This window comes from Lasioglossum baleicum, chromosome 16, assembly GCF_051020765.1.
Source record: "Lasioglossum baleicum chromosome 16, iyLasBale1, whole genome shotgun sequence".
Classification (NCBI taxonomy): Eukaryota; Metazoa; Arthropoda; class Insecta; order Hymenoptera; family Halictidae; genus Lasioglossum; species Lasioglossum baleicum.
Window position 1 is genome coordinate 12,045,288 of NC_134944.1, and position 19,988 is coordinate 12,065,275.

At 40.0% G+C, this 19,988-nt stretch overlaps 2 protein-coding genes across 7 annotated transcripts in view; one reads left to right on the top strand and one right to left on the bottom strand.

The window, feature by feature from the left end:
• Kap-alpha1 (karyopherin alpha1) overlaps window positions 1–17,582 on the top strand; it is a 29,333-nt gene extending 11,751 nt beyond the window's left edge. The window contains exons 1-9 of one of the 6 annotated variants that reach the window (XM_076440754.1): window positions 10,842–10,992; window positions 11,950–12,215; window positions 12,585–12,791; window positions 12,872–13,066; window positions 13,148–13,368; window positions 13,949–14,212; window positions 14,362–14,566; window positions 14,634–14,934; window positions 15,169–17,582. In XM_076440754.1, coding sequence (XP_076296869.1) covers window positions 12,585–12,791; window positions 12,872–13,066; window positions 13,148–13,368; window positions 13,949–14,212; window positions 14,362–14,566; window positions 14,634–14,934; window positions 15,169–15,365 — 1,590 coding nt within the window. In that variant the 5' untranslated portion in view covers window positions 10,842–10,992; window positions 11,950–12,215 and the 3' untranslated portion in view covers window positions 15,366–17,582. The other 5 variants (XM_076440755.1, XM_076440751.1, XM_076440753.1 and 2 more) reach the window with 5 other exon arrangements.
• Window positions 17,583–18,212: 630 nt separating this feature from the next.
• Window positions 18,213–19,961, bottom strand: Torip (Torsin interacting protein). Its single transcript, XM_076440756.1, has 3 exons — window positions 19,820–19,961; window positions 18,614–19,468; window positions 18,213–18,545 (listed from the first exon to the last, which is right to left on the bottom strand). The coding sequence occupies exons 1-3, from the start codon at window positions 19,832–19,834 to the stop codon at window positions 18,225–18,227; spliced, it is 1,191 nt and encodes a 396-aa protein (XP_076296871.1). The 5' UTR covers window positions 19,835–19,961; the 3' UTR covers window positions 18,213–18,224.
• Window positions 19,962–19,988: the final 27 nt, after the last annotated feature.

Consider the following 19,988-nt stretch of genomic DNA (forward strand, 5'->3'; position numbering starts at 1 on the left):
GTTCGCGACAGATTGCGCGTTGCTCCAATCCATTATTCGAGGCTAGACTAAACAATTAATTCGGAAGGATCCGAAGCATCTGGCTCATTCCAATTTTCCTCGTGGGCAACGTAAAATCCCATCATTGAGAACACACACGTCGCAGGTATACAGAACATGCCAGACGGTTTTCGCGTAATGAAACGGGAGAGCCGTGCGTGTGCATACATGCGCGCGCGTCGCGCTGTTTGCAGAAATGATTTGTATTAGCGATTTCTGTTAGCAGATCGAGCATTTCACGGCACGTAGCCGTTCCACCGGGGCCCTTCTGATTTTTCGATGATCCGCATTTGTCAAAATGATTCCATAGATAAATCGATCCATCCTTTATCGCCGAGATTAACGAGGCGCGTCGAGCACGTTGCAATACTGCAGAAACCGTGCATAAATGTTTACACGTACGTCCGTGCCTACCAACACAAATATGAAACAATTGATGGCAGAAGTTTCTTACTTTAGAGCTGGAAAGATTATACATAGTATAGTATGTAAAATGTAAAACATATCGAAATGATCTATATGCAATATTCATCGACAACAACGTCGCTGCATTTTGTAGTGCACACCTTCCCAGAAAGCGTAACCGCAATCCCTTTAAGGGGTAGACTCCTTTTTCCAGGATTGCATGGTGCGGGATTCGCTTTCTCATTTCTCGATAATACAAACACGGGGTTCTTCAGTAGTCAAAAACGCTAGGATAAAAGATCGATCTGGGGCGCTATCGCCCTCAAAAGTTGCATACTACACAGAGTTTCCACGCTAGCATGATTTTAATACGAGAAAGTCTTTTAGTCTGGGATTGTACCTAAAAAAGTTCATTGATATATCGCCAATAGTTTTCCGGGAATAAATACGTGAAAGTTCCATTTGTAGCTGTTGTAGGAGAATCAGCCCTTAAAGGGATTGCGGTTACGCTTTCTGGGAAGGTGTGCACTGTAAAATGCAGCGACGGTGTTGTCGATGGATATTGGATATAGACCATGAGGTGGCTGGATGCGCATCGTGCACGAGCTACGGGGTAGCAAAGCTAAGCCAGTAATGCAATAACTTGAATAGATGGGTATGCAGGCGGAAAGAACATAACCCTGGCCACCCTCTTCCCCCATGGTTTCTTTATCCCTCTCTGATTTCGTGTGCCCACCCCTCTGGACTCGTAGGTGCATGCAGCACCGTTCATAATTGCGCGACTCGCGTGCAAAAATCAACGGACGATTTTTATAGCTATAAAATTGGCAATTCTTAGGAACTTAGGACCATTAACAGCTCTAATTAATAATTTTTTTAAATTTACTTTTCATGTGTGATATCTCGTGTGGACACATTAGTCTTTTCGATATCCTCAATGAAACAGCTATTCAGTTATGTAGTACAATATAATCGCCACAAATTCAGTACTTGGATGACAATTTGGATGTTCCCGGTTGAAAATGTGATTCCAGCGCTGCACTCGGAGGGTTAAGTATGAACTAGTTGAACCTTTCTAATAAATATTTAAGTTGAATTAAGTGGAATTCGTGTGGCACCTTTATGCATTTATAACAAAATCGAGTAGATGAAATTCGAAGTTGTTGGAAAATTTTAAAAATTGAACTCTATTAGAATCATTAAGGGAAGAAATAACATTCGATAACAGACAATTTTTATTTTCCACAAACATCCGCAGTCTAGTGATAAATCCTCCGATCGAATCGCGTCGATCGGCGATCGCGGAACACTCTTGATTGCGGGAGAAACCCTGGGGAAAGGTTCCGATTCTGCGATCAGATCGAACCAGGGAGAATCGAGTAAGTGAACGAGCACGCATATTAAAAGCCTTTTAACGTAACCGACTATATTCGGGGTACTTTGGAATCAGGGCTGAAGCCCCGCTGGATTCACCCTCCTGGCATAGTCCGAGTGGTTATGATATGTGCGTCGATCCGTACAGTACCGTTCATAATTATTCGAATCGCTTTTGCCGACCGACAAATATCTGAAGTCCTCTCTTCCCGACGACGCACGATTTTAATCCCATCGATTCATTCGTTCTTGTCTATCTAAGATTCCCAATAAAATTGGGGGGGGGGGGAGGGTTCAGTAGTCAAAAACGCTAGATAAAAGAGCTATCTAGGGCGCTACGCCCTCAAAAGTCCTATTTTTTCGTTTACAAAGCGTAATTTGCATTATTTGGAAGCATACAACTGCGCATGTAGGTACTTTCATAGCTACATGCTGCCGCATAATGCAAATTACGCCTCGTGAATGAAAAAATAGGACTTTTGAGGGCGACAGCGCCCCAGATCGATTTTTTACCTAGCGTTATTTTGACTACTGAAAACCCTGATTTTTGTATTACATATCGAGAAATGAGAACGCGAACCCCGCACCTTCGCAATCCTTGCTATCGCCTAATTCGTTTCTAAAAATCCGGATCGGGCGGAGGTTAACCACGAGGATCGACGGAACCGGCGAAAAGTCATATTCCGACACACATTCGGCAGTTTACGGTCACGTAAAATCGGAGAGTCGGATGAACGAGGGGTTGACAAAGGGCGCGAAACGGGGGTTGAGGGGGTAGTTGAGGGATGGAACTCGTACGTTTAGGGGGTGCAGAAGAGAGGACGAAGGGTTCCGAGAGCGAGACGGAGCATGCTCAGACGCACATATTACGGCGCACGTCAGTATTTAAACACGCTTGATGGGAAGGTGGTGCACGAGGGGTGAAATCGGGTCCCCATTGTGCTCAGGTGTGAGGCGTGTGCGCAGGGGGTGGACAGGCCAAGAAGAAAAAGGCCAGAGGGGATAGAATGAGAGAGAGCGAGAGAGAGAGCCGAGGGTGGATTTGCACACGCGGCACGAGCCGCTCTTCAACAAAGGGATGGAACAGATTGGAAGCCATTCATTCATTCGGTTGCCCTGTATTTTTTCTCCGTGTTTGACTGGGAGAGTATCGTCTGCCACCCCTACTGCCGTTCTACCCCAGTGTCCTCGCGCGACCGTCCCTACCCTGTGCCGTACAGGTATGGTCAATTTACTCTAGTTCTGCCTCTTTCTATTTTTTTTATTTATCAGACGATCGCATAAGTTCGTGCCCGATTTGCCCATTTTTGTCGTGAAATATTTGCGAAAGACACGTATCTCTTCTGTTCATCTTTATAATAACTTATGGAATCATCTAATATTTATTTGATCGAACAGTCTGGCAATTGTTAGATGTAGAAATTAATTTTCATTACTTCGCATGAACCTCCGCAGCCTAGTAAATCATTCAATCAATTATTGCAAATAATATCGTTTTTATATACTAGAGCTAAAGAGCGCATCGTGAATGAACAATTTCGAATAAAAGAAAGTTCCATTGTTCCCGAACAACATGGCGGACAATCAATCTTTAGGTGAGCGCGCGACCCACCGCACCGGTCTTCGTTCGTTGTTCAAAAACAGAGTTGCACGTTATTGCGGAAACACAATATTGATTTGTAGCAACAATGGAGGGCTGCTGAATTTAATTTGCAAGCCGGGTAGACATCCGCGATAATAAATGACCGTGCGGCAAAGAATTTGAGCAAACCCTTGGTCTCGCTACGTTCGTATTCACCATTGGCTCCCGTTTGACCTCACGAAAATCAATATCTGTCGGCAAATTTAAGTGCGTACGAAAGGAGGTGTGGAGGGGGTGAGTTTGTATCTATTGTACCTTCTGAGATTTTGTATCCGACTGCAAATGTACGCGAGCTTCGACCATGCTCCACTTTCGTATTCCGTTCGAACACTTTTATACCTAAAGGTATCGATTGATGTATCGCTCCTTTTCATCCTGTTAGTACGCTTTCTGGAGGAACGAATGGCCATTCAATTTGCAAAAATTCTTCGGAGAAATCTTACTCGGTTAAGATCGAAATACATAGACAGAATATATTAGTTGTACAAATTCACATTTTTATTTTATTGGAGTATTACATAGCTTGTTTCCTTATTGCATTGTTTATTATAGAAACTAGACGCTACATTAGTGTTGGCAGGCTGATCTGAGAATATGAATATATAAGTTGTACAAATTTATTTTTATTTTTATTTTATCGGAGTATATTTTTATGCCGAGAGCCACGAATTAATTTATACTCCTTGTGTATTAGCTTGTTCCATTATTGCATTGTTTATTATAGAAACTAGACGCTGCATTAGTGCTGGCAGGTTGACCCGAGGGAACAGATGAAAGGATGTTGCGGTCGAGGAAGGAAACAGAAGACAGAAAACGATAATGCTATCGACAGTTCGCAACTGGTGAAGGTAAGGCAGCGTAAGCTACAGCAGAATATAATTCTCTATATTCGCGAAACGTTCGACAGTATAGAATTTCAAGGTGACGTAGGAAGAAAATTAAGGGAAATGTGTGTCTCGTCGTTCTTCATAGTTGAGTTGAACGGTGGTGTTCACGGTACGCGTCACCGATTAACTCGTCCAGCGTCTCGGCGAGGATCTTCAATTAAACAATTACTGCTAAACCGAGCGGAATTTCCAGCGTGGAGCCCGCATGCTCGTTAAGAATGATTCCCGCGCACCTACGTGGACGTCGATTAAGGTGGATGAAAGCAGCATGAATTGTTCGATCAGGTACCCACGTGTGGACCCACATAGGACACTTTCAATCGACGGAACTGTGACTCACGGGAGCCAGTCGTCGAATTTAGATCCGCGATAACGTCGATTCACGCCTAATTCGCCGTGAGAAACCGTAAACCATCTTTGGCTTATATGGCGTACATTTGTATAACACTTTACAATATCGTGTCAGACTCGTGAAGAAGATTCTGAACACAGTCTAACAAATAAACTCATTGTCAGTAAAATATAAGTCTCCGTACATCCTTTAAAACAGAAAAGTTATTCTGTTTTAAAGGGTGTACGGAGACTTATTGCTTTTTTAGGAAAATTGCGAACTATGTACAAAGAAAGTTTAAATCACTGAAACCGTAAAATAAATCGTAGGGCAAGGGGTTAAATTAATATGAACTGTGTACATCCTAATCTTACATTGGAAGCTGTCTATTGAAATTTCCCACGTTGGCACCGCTTTTCTTCATTTATTCGTAGCTTTTGTCGAACAGAAAGTTTCTCTTTACGGTACATTGGAAAATGTCTGAGGAAATTGACGCGTTACAGAGAACGAGACATTTCTAATCCTTGACACTCGAATTGTGTACGTTATTCAATATATCGGTACCTAATCAATTACTAAACATTTAGGTATTGCGCGAGGTATTGATAAGTAAATTGTTCGCGAGAGGAAATTCTTCGCGGGATGAAACGTCGACCAAGAAATTCGGAATTACTTGCTGGGAGAGCAGGCTGCCGGGGAACGTGCAAGCAACGATGATAACTCCATTGCGGTGGAAGCCAGAAACGCGAGAAAATTACAGCGAAACGCGTACCAGACTAAGGAAGATCGTAACGATGATCTCAATTAGCGAAAACGCGTTGTTATGCATAAACACGCGGCACATGAATTGTCAACGCGCTGTGAAAACGTTATTACTTTCGTCTCGGTCTTATTGCTCCGTTCTGGGTAAAGGTCCTCCGCGCGTGATGCAGTTTTAAACGCGTCATTGTAGACGGCGAGCATAGATTTATAATTGCGAAATAATAGGAAAGTATTTTCTATATCTAGATCGTTATCGAGATTCAAACTGTGAATCGCAGGAATATCACAATGTGTCTGTGTGCGTCGCTGCGATCCGGATACACACCGAAACCGGCAATCAGTCGTGCACGGGGGGTGAAAATCGTGCACGTGACTCGCGGGTACTCGCACACAGGGGGATGCTGGCCCCATGCACCCGCCAACCCCCTGATCCTTCTCTGGGAGTTACCTTTACCGCGTTTACTATTCTCCATTGTGCATGACTACCATACGGGACCGTGCAAAGGAAGCTGCGAGAGAGATCGTGTGAGTCATCCGACCGACGCATTGGCGTAGACCAACCCTCCGAATTTATTTCCACGCTACATATTTATTCCTGGTCTCTCTCTCTCTCTCTCTCTCTCTCTCTCTCTCTCTCTCTCTCTCTCTCGACACTTGAACAACCCACTCCGAAAAATAAGATAAACCCCCAGCAATTTATTTAACAAAACGAAAACACGAGCACACTTGCTTGAACTGCTCCTCCATCGAACATACTACCCTCCCTACGTTATCAAGCTTCTTCTAAGCGTGAGAGATATATTAATTTAACTTAATATAATGATATATGCTTCATAGACTGCGGATCTTTATGCAATTATGGCTTTTAGTATGGAATTCAGTACGATTTTAATTTATTTCAGATCTAAAAAGGCTACTACCATGGAAAATAAAATTCTATTTCATACCACTTTCTTACAATTCGTCTACGGAAATTGAGAATTGCATAAACATCCGCAGTCTATTTGTTATTCATTGTAAAAACCAAACATAGTTCACGGCATCAATGAATAAATGAATAAATAAAAAGAAAACTGAGAATAACTTAGGATTTCCTTACGTCGATAACCGGGCACCTGGGTACCCACTTGCAATTACTTTTTAATAGCACTTCCACATTTTCGTTGACGAATAGCAGAATCATTGTAGACTTCTATGTTCTTGAATTGGCATTTGAGGCATAAAAAGCTATACGTTGAAACTATAATAAATATAAATTGAATATTGCCGAAAATTTTGGTTATCGACTTAAGGGTTAACTATAGGGGATGGGCATTTTTTCCCAAGAATGCACGAAAATCCGTTATTGCCGATCGAAGGAACACTTGGCGCAGAACCGACACCCATTTCAAAGTCGAAAACACCTCTCGGTCGTTTCCTATTCGTCGCGGGAGAGAAGGCGGTGTTTCAATCGTCTCTACGACTACGGTCCGTAATTTAAAGTCGTTCGCCGGCGGTGCTGTTCCATTTTCCGGCGAAAGACGCCGGGCGTCGATCATTCTTCTCTGTTCACGGTCCTTCCCGCGCGGAATTGTATTTCATTTTAAATGGTCGTTTCGTCGAGTTGCTTTTCCCGTGGTATTGCAAGCCGTGGCACGGCGCGGCGCGGCGCGGCGCGGCGTCCGCGTAACGATTCCTCTTTGTTCACCGAGGGTTAAAGGAGCGTTCGGTGTCACCAAGATGAGCGTGTTTTTGGCCAACGTTCCTTGCCGATCGTAACGAAGCAACGCTTTTAAGAAGGCGGTCTTTGGCAGTATCGTTTAGTCGGTCACACGGGGCTCTTCGGACCTGGTGACGTTGGATCCGAATTAATTCCTCATGGAATGATCAGAACACATGATGGATGCGGGCGGTCTGTACGGAATTTCGACTGATCGCCACCAATTCTGATGGTACGGCTCCCTCGAACAGTATACAGTAACTCCCATTAATATTCGTACGCTCTCAAAAAACCGATAACCAACATCACAAATGTACACCTTCAAATTTTAACATTTTCCTACAATTTTTTAATTTCATCTACACAATTTTACTATAAATGCGTCGAAAATCCCCTAAATATTTAGAAACGTTCATCTACTTCATCTATACATATGTATACAGAGTCAGTGTAAATAGTATTCGTACGTCCGTCCTTTAAAATTCAAGAGTCTCCGAATTTTTGTCATTGAAAGATATATAGCGGAAATGTGTATAAAATATAAAAATTGGAAGGACAGGGGGATGAGGGTGCTGCTGAAAGTCAAAATTCATCGAGAATCCTCCAGTCTACGTCACTGTGCCAAAGCCCTGATGCATCAGTCCGGCTTGCATCTGTATGTATTTACGTCGAAGGGGGGATCCCCTATATGACATCATCCCCCTCCATACGTGTGCGGCTGATTCGTTTCGCTGGCTGACTTCTGTCGCCTAACTCCAAAACACCCCTGGACCCTGCCACCTCCCTTTACCTTTAATCTTTATCAATCCATCCAGCCGAGGCAGAATCGAACCTACGGACTAAGGAACGGACGCGGACGGCGCCGCGCATTATTCACGGCCGATAGCTCTTCAACCCTCTTCGTCCTTCGTCGGTCCACCCCTTGATGCGCGCTAAATACTTTCTGTCGAGTTTCGCCGTCGCGTCGCGTCGTCTGTTCTTTGCCCTGTGTCCGTCCAACTTCTATCTGTTCCCCAATCATCGCGGAAAAAAACCTGTTCGCGGAAGCTAGGTATTTTTAAATTTTAAAAAAATAAAAAAGTTAGACGGTCCGTGGAGAGCATGATTCATTGTACAAATCGGTAATAATATAATCTATCTGTATCAGAGACGTTTTGGATTTTGGAGGAATAAATGTGAATATATGAATGTAATGTGAAATGAATAATTAATAGGAGTTCTTCACAATTCAGAAAATATTAAATATATAAATTAATAACCCCATCTCTCCTGCGAAATTCGCGGTAAAATAAATTTTATCTCGTCGGATTAACTAAAATTAATTTTTCTGCTGCGTTCTAATTATTATTAATTGGTGATGTCGTTTTTTCCCCGCATCAAACGATTTCGATGTAACTTTCACGATACATTGTATATTTGGTTGGACAGAAAGTTCGTAGCGTTTTCAAATTAAGAATCAAAGATAAAATAAAGGTATATATTATATTCATATGTTTATTCAATAACGCGAGAAGTTACGTCGAAAATGGCAAACGGTAAGAGAACAGAATGGAAAATATGTTATTGAATAAATCTATGAATAATTATCTGAATATTGCCTTTCAATTTTAATTTACAAACGCTGCGAACATTCGTTCTTTCGTTATTATTTAAATTTTCAATATAGGCCCACATAAAAAAGTTGTAAAACGCAACTTTTAGTATTTTCTATACAATTCCGACCAATTGCAATTTTTGAAAGAATTTCTTTTCACAGCATGTAGTAAACTAATCGCTCTAACTTCTGAAAAAAGTTTCAAATCGTATAGTCGAATATTAAAAAAATTGTCGTTAGTTTTGAGAGCGTCCGAATATTAATGGGAGTCGCTGTAGTCAGCAGGATAGAGCTTGTTCTCTTCTAAATCTTGAAAATAGCCAAATAAGAGAACGCTGTGCCGCAGCATCAACAATTTTGGAAAATCCGAGTCCCTGCGTTGGCGTTTGGTATTTTCCCCATGGCGAAAGAGGGGTGCAACTTCTTGGGTTCGACGGAGGGTCGAACCTGAATTGAGTAGAAGCTGGAGGGGCGGTTGTCTTTTACTTAGCGTAGCAGGACCTTTGAATTTCTTTGTGTTCGCACAAAACCACCTGTCTCCGCCTCAGGTAAAGCGAAACGAAGGCGAATGATCGCACAGGTGCGGCAATCATTGGTTCCCGCTGTTCATGAAGCTCCACCCACCTGTCCACTTGTTTCGGCTGAAAACTCCGTTATCATGTCCACCGAACAGCCTATCCTATGGACGCCATCAGCTTTTCCCTATCAGTTATGGGACGCCATACGCTTTCCCCGCTGAAACGACGCCATTGCGTTTCAGCAATAAAAGTAAACAAATGTGTCGCGCAAACATAGGAATTAACAGTGTAATGGCATCGTTCATTATTAGACTGCGGATCTTTATGCAAAATAAACAATTTTCGTATCGATTTCAAGACACAGAAGCTAAATAATAATATCTTTCTTGTTTTAATTATTTTATCAAGCTGAAACTATAATACAATGATGTTTTGAAATTTTTTAAACATGTCCACTGCTTTAAATTCTATGCACCAGTTTTTGTTATAAATGCATAAAATCCGCAGCCTATTCATTGTACGTACTTGCAATTTTAACATGTCAGGTATAGTAGTCAAAATGATAATAATTTTCGCTTTCGAATCTACAACTTTCAGAGAACAGCATATATAGCGATTCCAGAAATTCATTGATTAGAAACGAAATTATGTTCTCAGGCTATTCTGATTCCAGTGTAATCCGAAACATCGACAAAGTTGCAGTGTACTTTGCGTCGGCAAACTGTGAAACGGTTCAAACACTTCGAAACTGTTCGGAACTATTCGAACTTTAAATTGTACACGGAAATTGTACGTAGAAATTAGCGAATGTCATCAATACAATTGAAATAAGTGGAGCCATATGTGAAATGTGAAATCTCATTTTCAGTGGTAGTAGTCTTTGCAGCTCTGAAATGAATAAAAATCCTATTGAATCTTGTTAAATTTTATATGTATTCTAGCATTTTTTTACATTTTTAATGTTCTAACGCAGTCTAATAATAATCAAAATTATGCATTTATGATAAAATTGGAGCAGAATTACATAAACCACAGGTATTTATTCATCTTAAATGTTTAAACAAGCATTCAGGATAAGAATTTGTATATATCCACATGTGAATGTATGGATAGAGCAATAAAATCACAAAAAATAAATAAAATCTTTCTGAAACATTTTTCTACATCATTTGAATTGAACAATTGAACAATCCACTTGACTTCCGGTCGCCATATCGAATCACGTAGTACTTCGTCGGTCGAGCGTTCGCAAAAGCATCGATTAATCTCCTGATTCGCGAACCCTTCGACTCGCGCGGCTCGACCAATCAGAAACGCGGTGAGCATCGAATCGAGTGTTTCTCGACGCACTCGAACACCGCCATTGAAAGGTTTAGCGAATTTGGATGCGTTCGACGAATTAAATATAATTTTCCTTGAAACTATTTTCTCCGTAGAAACATTTCGCCGTATAATTTCCTCGGGAACGGTACGGTAAAGTCGATCTGAAAAAAAACGTGTCAAGATAACGACGAAATTAGCCGAGTGAGATCGGAAAAGTTTCGATAAATATGACTGTTCGAACGCACCTATCAGCGTTTCGCGAGCGTGGCCCGTGATTCCTTGCGCGTTCGAGTACGGACTTACGGACCAAGGTTTTCCGATCGGTTGTCGTAGTTTGAGGAGGTGAAAAGTGTGGCGGTGCTCGCTTCGCTATTCTTTATGAAATCTTACATTTAACGAACGAACTCCTTTTACAGCCGTAAGTAGGAACTCGATTTATCTGTCATTAGATCGTCCCCCCCGGGGGAATCGTACGACTAGCTGCGTGCGCGATCCGAAAGATCGAGATTATTCCCCGACGAACGTCACTGCTCTCTCCTGAAGCCAAGAACCGTCTAGCTCAACCAATCTATTATGGAGGGTCGAATCTCTTTCGAATAAATTCGGCGATGCGATTTCCATGGTATCTTTCTCTGGGACGTCTGTCTTTGTCAAGATATACCCCACCCCCCGACCATCGTCGCCGATTAATACCTAACCCTCAACAGAGCCCATTGTCAAGCAGTTTCAAGGTATTCTTGGAACCGTCTACCAACCCCCAGGATACGTTCACGCGTTCACTCGCGATTCAGTTACACAACCCAGAAGATACCGAACCTGTGCCATATGAAATTTTCTACTCTCGTTGGTACACTTTATTGCTTCATCGCAATGGTACCGTGTACTGTGTACCCATCGATGGTACCCTATCTTTTTTTTTGTATCTGCAAGTTTCTTTCAGTATAGTAACAAGCTCGATGTATTTACAGAATAGAATACTGTTCTTCGAGGAATAGCTTTGTATACATACGATTCGCCACCTAACAGTTGGATGGAGATTCCTTAAAATTGATTTAGACTAGCGCAGAGATTTTACACAGCTAATAATAATAGCAATGTATATTTGTCATTATCCCGTCGATAGCTTGAATCTCATTATAGAATTGTTAACAAGTCAAATTTTGTACTCTCGTTTGTACACATTGTCGCTTTGTCACACTGGTACCATGTACCCATCGATACATTCTTTTGGTACAGTAACAAGCTAGATGTAGTTACAGATTAGAATACTGTTCTTCGAGGAATAGCTTTGCATATATACTATTCACCATTTAACAGAAAGGAAATTCCTTAAGTACTTTGTTTGAATCTTGTTACAGAATTGTTAATGTTACAGAACTATGAGCGAGACACCTAGTTCGATGACTTCAATTACTCATAAGTTGTTAACTGTATGAACAAGTACTCTCCATGCCTCGCAAAAAGTCTCCTGGCAGGAATGTGGCAGCAAGAAGATCCAATTGGATCGTTCCACTGGCACTCTCGGTTCTAGCCCAATTTTTGGCTAAAGCCTGATGTCACCCCAAGCACCTCCTTTGCCCCTGTGCCGACTCAAGGGACTTCTTGTGAGGCACGAAGAGTATTTGGAACGACAATTAAGCGGTACCAAGGAGGATATATACAGGAACAATCACTTACCTTCAGTTTTTTAAATAGGATGTCCAGTATTCTTCTAAGATATTCGCTAATTTGGAGTTTATACTCTTACGTTAAGCGCTATGTCTGTCCCTATGGACTGACAGTGTACCCCAAATGTGTTAATAGTCATCCTGTTGTCTACAAAAGCAGCAGTTTTAAAAATCTTGCGCAATGCAGACACTAGCCAGAAAGTGTTTCGAAAGTTGGAATCTTATGTAATTCCGTCGATGAGTACAATACTTTGAATGTTTGATCAATATTTATCCCGTTTGAAAAGTTGAAGGCACCCTCGCATTTTAGTCCAGCTTCTACATTCATCGTTTATGTTTCCAGATGTCAACTGCCACTACACATAAATACCGTTACAAAAATACGGGGCTGGACTCTCAAGAGCTAAGACGACGCAGGGAGGAGGAAGGTGTACAGTTAAGGAAACAGAAACGGGAGCAACAGTTGTCGAAGAGGCGCAATGTACCCAACCTCGACGCCGACGACGACAATGTCGCGACGGATGAATCTTTAGTTACGTCATCGCAGATGGTAATTTCTGGAGAAATATAGACTCTTCGGTAGAACATATAGAATCCGTTTATTAATTTTAGAAATTTCCTGATTTACAGCAATCTTCCACCATCACACACGAAATAGTGCAAGCATTATACAGTCCTGATCCGGAGAAACAATTGGCAGCTACTCAAAAGTTTAGAAGAATGTTATCGAGGGAACCGAACCCGCCGATAGAGGAAGTTGTAGAAACAGGAATTGTACCTAGATTCGTTGAACTGTTACAAAATAACTCAAACTGTACCCTACAGGTGTGCGAGCTTCAGACGATGCTACACAGCTATGTTTAATGGTACTACCAGCCATGCTAAACTGTGCAATGATGATTTCAGTTCGAAGCTGCTTGGGCTTTAACAAATATAGCCAGTGGAACGTCTCAGCAAACGCGTATAGTGGTAGAGGCAGGGGCTGTGCCTACCTTTATATCATTACTTAGTTCGGAATACGAGGACGTACAGGAACAGGCTGTTTGGGCATTGGGCAATATTGCAGGGGATAGTCCCGAGTGTAGAGACCATGTATTAGACAATGGAATTCTCGCTCCTCTCCTACAGTAAGTACTTTGCAAATTCTATCTTTATTTGCAACATTGTCGCGCGAATGTAACACGTTCAGTGCGCCTTGGAACTGTTTAAGGGGGTAGCCTCGTTCCCAGACCTTCTCATTTCTCCATAATGCAAGGATGGGGGTTTTTCAGTAGCCAAAGCTACAAAGATAAAAATCAATCCATTCTCATAAAGCTGCGACAGCCACATGCTGTCACATAATGCAAATTATGGTGATAGACTCGTTTCCACTATATCTGCACCCTTAAGTTTGCCAACGTGATTAATAGACCACGGTTCTTTATGCAAAATAAAAATTGTTTGCTTCGATTGCACGGAATAGAAACTAAATTGAATGTTATTTCTTTCGTTAATGATTTGAATAGAGGAGATATATCATATATTGACATGTTCAATTTAAAAAATTGTTCAACAATTTTGTATTTCATCTACTCAACTTTGCTATAAATGTATAAAGATCCACAATTTCCACAGATTAACTAAATTACACGCGGCACTCGACGTGTTACAGAGTCCTTTCCTCCGAGTTTCATTCTGTCCAGCTGACTTGTTCCGTTTCTTTTGTAGACTCCTTTCGAAACAAACACGTTTGACGATGACACGTAACGCGGTATGGGCATTATCAAACCTTTGTCGAGGCAAAAATCCGGTGCCGGTTTTCCAAAAAGTCGCACCGTGTCTACCTGTTATAGCACATATTCTTAATCATACGGACGGCGACGTTCTCGCCGATGCTTGCTGGACTCTGTCGTACTTGAGCGACGGCCCGAACGAGAAGATACAAGCTGTTATAGACGCGGGTGTATGCAGACGTTTGGTAGAATTACTTATGTAAGTTCCTCGTTCGTAAATCTGGCGGAAATAATAGAGGGCGGAGAAAGTTTGATTCGATGCGACTCCGAATAATCGAAATGAAAATATCTTTGATTGGACGCTGTACTTGTTTTTGACACGGTGCTGATGAAAAATCGTATTGTTAGGCACCAGCAAGACAACGTGGTAAGCGCGGCGCTTCGAGCGGTGGGAAATATAGTGACGGGGGACGACGTACAAACGCAAATCGTACTGAACTGTTCTGTGTTGCACTGTCTTCGGCATCTGCTGAATTCGCCTCGAGATCCAGTCCGTAAGGAGGCTTGCTGGACTGTCTCTAATATTACAGCGGGAAATCATCAGCAAGTCCAGGTTTGTGGGATGTCTCCGCAGGAAAATATTCTAGTACTGTACGTTTAACAATCTACTTGATTAACAGGCAGTGATCGATGCCCAAATATTCCCAATTCTAATCGACATTCTCGGCAAGGCCGAGTTCAAGACACGCAAAGAGGCAGCATGGGCAATCACGAATGCTACCAGCGGCGGTACACCTGAACAAATCCGTTACCTCGTTGATCAAAAATGCATTCCTCCGTTGTGCGATCTATTGACAGTGATGGACACGAAGATCGTCCAAGTTGCATTAAACGGTTTAGACAATATCCTTCGCCTCGGAGAACAAGACGCCATGCAGAGTGGTATCAACCAGTACGCGGTATTAATCGAGCAATGTTTCGGTGAGTGTGAGATTGAAACTAGCCATTACGTAGTCAACACCACCGAAATCTATAGATTATTTAAAACCCAAATTCGCATTATAAGACTATAAATGAATAAACATTAAGAAATTGAAGTTGAAATAAATACACAGTAAATGGGTAACCGGGGTTGACTATGCAAGGGCTAGAGGAGCATGTCTAGAGAGATTGAACGAAATGTGAGAACTAAATTTCCCGTTTGCAATGTTTCAGGCCTAAACAAAATAGAATTTTTGCAATCTCATCTGAACGTAGAGATTTATCAGAAGGCCTTCGAAATAATCGAACGATACTTCGGTTCCGAGGAGGAGGACGCGCGGATCGTGCCGAACATCGACTCGCAGGGACAACAATTTCAGTTCGAAGCATCCGAGTCGCCCCAGCTGCCGCTCGAAGGCTTCGACTTTTAATCGATCGATCATTTTCATTGAAATTCCGAATGTATTTCCGGATTCGATCCTTGTTTCGTTCGTTGCGTTTACGACCAGTTCTCGTAACGGGACAATCTCTGAAATTGCAGAATCGATCATCAAACGCGAGGAATGGTATATTTATACGTATACATGGAATTCGTTTGTATCCGCAAGAAAAAAAAAGAAAAGAAAAGGAATAATATCCGTAAATATCTCGAGGTGATCCGTTTTTGTCTGCTCTCGGTGATATGAGAAATCAGTATAAAAAGAAATCTATTCTACACAATTGTTTTCAAATATGGGTTTTCTCTTTTTAATATTTCACTATTTATCGATACACCGCATGCGATCGACGTTTTTTTCACTTCAATCTCGGAATGCGAATCATTTATTGGCAAACATTTTTAACTATGCTTTTCATTCATGCTTCGAAAACTATTCAAACACAAGATTAGTTCCCAGCTTATCGGTTTCAGAAAACTCGTAATACGTATTTTAGTACGGAGTATGTTCAGTTTAACTCTTTCAGGACAACCACAACAACAACAACAAAAAAGCTAACAAATATCTTTAGCGCTTAAGTAGAAACAGATATAAGTACAGAAACAATGATCAAGACGATTTACTACTAATCGGGGTAGACTCGTGCCTCGTACGACGTTATGACTGACTCTGAATTACGAAATGAAAAAATACTTGCACAACCGGCAAGACAAACTAACGACTGAGGTACGCGACTACGTAGCCAACACGGACAACATTACGCAACGCGGTACTTACATCCTTACTACACTAGGTAGGAACATGACCAATTAAACTTTTTTACTGTAAATACGTATCTTGTAATTTTAAGACTATTCTATACAGAGTGCCCTTAAGAAACGAAGCAACAATTAAGTCGAACTATCGGTTAACACTTCCTTCCCAATCTCGTTCTGTTTCGTTCAACTACGAAACTAATTCTGTTCCAACTTCTTTCTGAAATTCGAAATTAAAAAATATATCTGTAAACGATATCCATCTATCTATTAGAAACGTTTTGTTTCAGAAATCATGCTTGTACAAAATATATATATACACACACACACACACATAATATATATATATATTTTTTTCTTGTTTCTTCCTTTGTTTTCGGAAATATAATTTCTACTCTTTGAGTAAATCGCGAAGAAATATAGATTTGACCGTGCCACGATTGTACAGCACACGAAAATTTTGGACATTCTGTATAAAAGGTCTGTGACTGTATAAAATGTATTTATTATTTAGGTTTGACGGTACCATACTATATTATACAAGATAATATAAATATATATTACCTACTTTTAGTTACTGAATTGAATTACTACGACAGAGAAGGACTGTATTATAAGAATTCCGTGATCGACCCACTTTGCTAATCGCGCCATTTTTTAGCAAGGTGCGTACGTGTACGAGTACTTGTTGCCAATTTATAAAATGCTTACCAAAATAGACTATAAGCATATTTGAAACGAATTTGTCATTTTATGTTGTGCACGCAATTCTTAAATAAAATGTGATAAAATTTATCTCGGAACCTTTATTATACACGGTGACTTGCTTAAAAAAAAACAAAAACAAAAAGGGTATCAAAATAAATATATATATGAACGCACTTTATTATATTTTGAATATTCAAATGTTTTATTCGCGCTTTACCCTGTGTCTCGAACTCAATTTTACAAATCGTATTCGTGAATTTTCTCGATCTTCCTTTGTTATTTGTACGCAAATATTATATCTCGGATACGTTGTCGACGCGAAAACGACGATTTTGTAATTTATTCTCTTTCGATCAAACAATCAATGTTTGAATGAACACATTTTTGTGGAAGTTCTCTCCTTATTTTAAACAATATACCGGTGTAAAACGAGGACCGTTTAACGACAGAGACGCATTGTAAATTGGCAATTTGAGACGCTCACAACTGATTGACTACCGATCGACGTATTATGCAATAACAGAAACGTACGATGCGAATCCACTCGTATTTGTTTTGAAAGCTGATGACACGTGTCGTTCGAAAAGTGTAAATTGAAACTATTGCCAGAGGCATTGGTCTTGTTGTTATATTTTTTGAAAATTTGTAGAAATCGCTAAATCACCATCGGGTATCATTATCGAAAGATGTTGATTTTCTGTACTGTCATTTGACGAAACGAAATAAAGTTGAATATTAATAATATAGACGCGATTGTATTCATTTAACGTGTAAATGTAAATACATAAATATATGCTTATCGTATACGATCATTTGTACATTTCATTTTGTTATAAGTTCATTTCATTTCATTTTCATTTTGAATGTTACTAGACGTTGCAGAAAATGATAGACTTTATCCGAATCCGTAGACGACTCTGGGAACACAGAGGATGCAGAATATCTATCAAAAAATTAACGAAAGATGTTGATTTTCTATACTGTCGTTTGACGAAACGAAATCAAGTTGAATATTAATATATGCGCGATTGTGTGTTCGTTTAACGTGTTAGTACATAGATATACTTATCATTAGACTGCAGATTTTATGCATCAATGACAAAAATGAGTAGGTGTAATTCAAAACAGGAAAAAGATTAAAAGAGTTTAACAATGCCGATATACTGTTTCGGACATACAAAAATCATTAATGAGGAAAATAGATTTTTACTTAGCTCCTACAGCTTGTAAGCGATGTATAAAAATTTTACTTTGCATAAAAATCTGCAGTCTACTTATCATATACGATCATTTGTACATTTCATTTTGTTACAAGTTTATTTCATTTCATTTTCATTTCGAATATTTTCAGAATGATGTGTGTTTACCTCTCCATCGCTTGTTCAGAAAATCACAGATTTTTATTCAAAGGTGTGGCAAGTGTACAAACTCTTTTATCGAAATCTGTAGACGACTCCGGAAACACTGGTATGATGACTCCATCGGTGAGCCTGGTCACTAGAGGATGCAGAATATCTTTATCTATTTTGCCTGATAATTTGTTAGATATCTGCTTGTCGATAAATCGTAATTCATTTTGGAATGGTTTGTATTCATCGACGATCATCGTCATTATATAGATAGCTTTCTTAATCAATGGATTCTGTCTATCACAGAAATTATGAAATGCTTTCATTGCTTCTGCATTGACGCTCAGTAAGTCTTGTACTATCTAAAACAAAGAATATAACAATTTAAAAATCTATATTCCACGGACAGCACAGAGAATAAAATACTCACCACCACTTTCTTTTCCGCAATCTCCTCCTTCAAATTGTAAATAGTCATTCCAACATCATTTGGAAAATCTACCGGTCTTAAAGTTAAATAATTATCGCTTCCTAAAACTGTGCAGCTTAATTCGCCAACCATTTGTGCCAAGCAATTCAAAGTATCCGTTTCATTTCCGAACAGTATAATAACCGTTGGTTTCTGAGGATACATAGCTACATCGTAAATTCCAGATGCTATGTCATTCCAGATAGCAGGTTTCTGGTGGCGAAACTGTGCTCGAATAATCTGCATCGATTTATCTAATAATTTATCTACCGCGACTAAATCTATAGTGTTCGTTTCGTTAGTTTCCGATACATTCTTCTCCTGAGTAGTTTCATGGATGGGTATTATATTAATCATTGTGTACAGAATCGTAGCAGTAACGGTACTAAAAACGAAGAAATTACGGAAGCTTATACAAGACTTTTTAGGATGCTTATGAGGCTCAGTTTGAGATAGAGAACTGTTAGCGGTATTAACAGATCGAGTTGTACTCAGATTTTGATAATTTCGTTCTCTCACTTGCGTCACCAGAGACGGACTGCAAGCACTGGAAGATGAACATTCTGGCGTGAAGCTTCGTGAGAAATTTCTGAACGATTCACTGTCGTCGATATTTTCATCATCCTCATCCTCCGTGTAATCGTCGTAATCGTTAGCATGATCGAGAAAACTTTTACTTTGCTCTTTAACGTGTTGCATTCTTTTCGTTATCAGTGCACCATCAGAGTTATTCAAACGGTACCTGACTTTCTCCGAAGATACATTATGTTCTCTCAGAGGTTGTCGCGCACTGGGAAAAGGTGGTTTAGTATTAAGCTGAAAAAAATTCAATTGTTTAAATGTTTATTCTTTGGCGATGATTCACATGCAACAACATATTAAACTGTTGTCTTAATTATCTTAACTTATCATTAGACAGCGAATTTTATGCTTTTATGACAAAAATCAGTGGGTGCAATTTAAAACAGTAAAACATTTAAAAAATTTGAAAATACTGTTACATCATTTTCAGCCTACTAAACATATTACGGAAAAAAACAAAAATTTCTATTTCATTCCAGTTTGTTGCAATCAAGTACATATTTAGACAATTTTTATTTTGCATAAAGATCCGCGGTCTACTTATCATCAATTACTGTTTCGATTTACATATATAAATATACATACGTCGAAATCATTCATGTTTGCTACGTCTCTTCGATATTGTCAATTGAAAACTCCAGTAATGATATCTTCGTATCAAAACATTAAGTTTTCGAACCTCTTAAAGTTTGAACTTGTACAACTTGACTATATTATTATATATTATTGTGATACTGCTGTTAAGCGAAATGAT

Bases quoted from the DNA above. Each gene is read 5' to 3' on its own strand.
- Torip (XM_076440756.1), bottom strand. The intron at 18,546-18,613 runs GTGAGTATTTTA...TCTTTGTTTTAG, and splicing joins TTGCGGAAAAGAAAGTGGTG to ATAGTACAAGACTTACTGAG.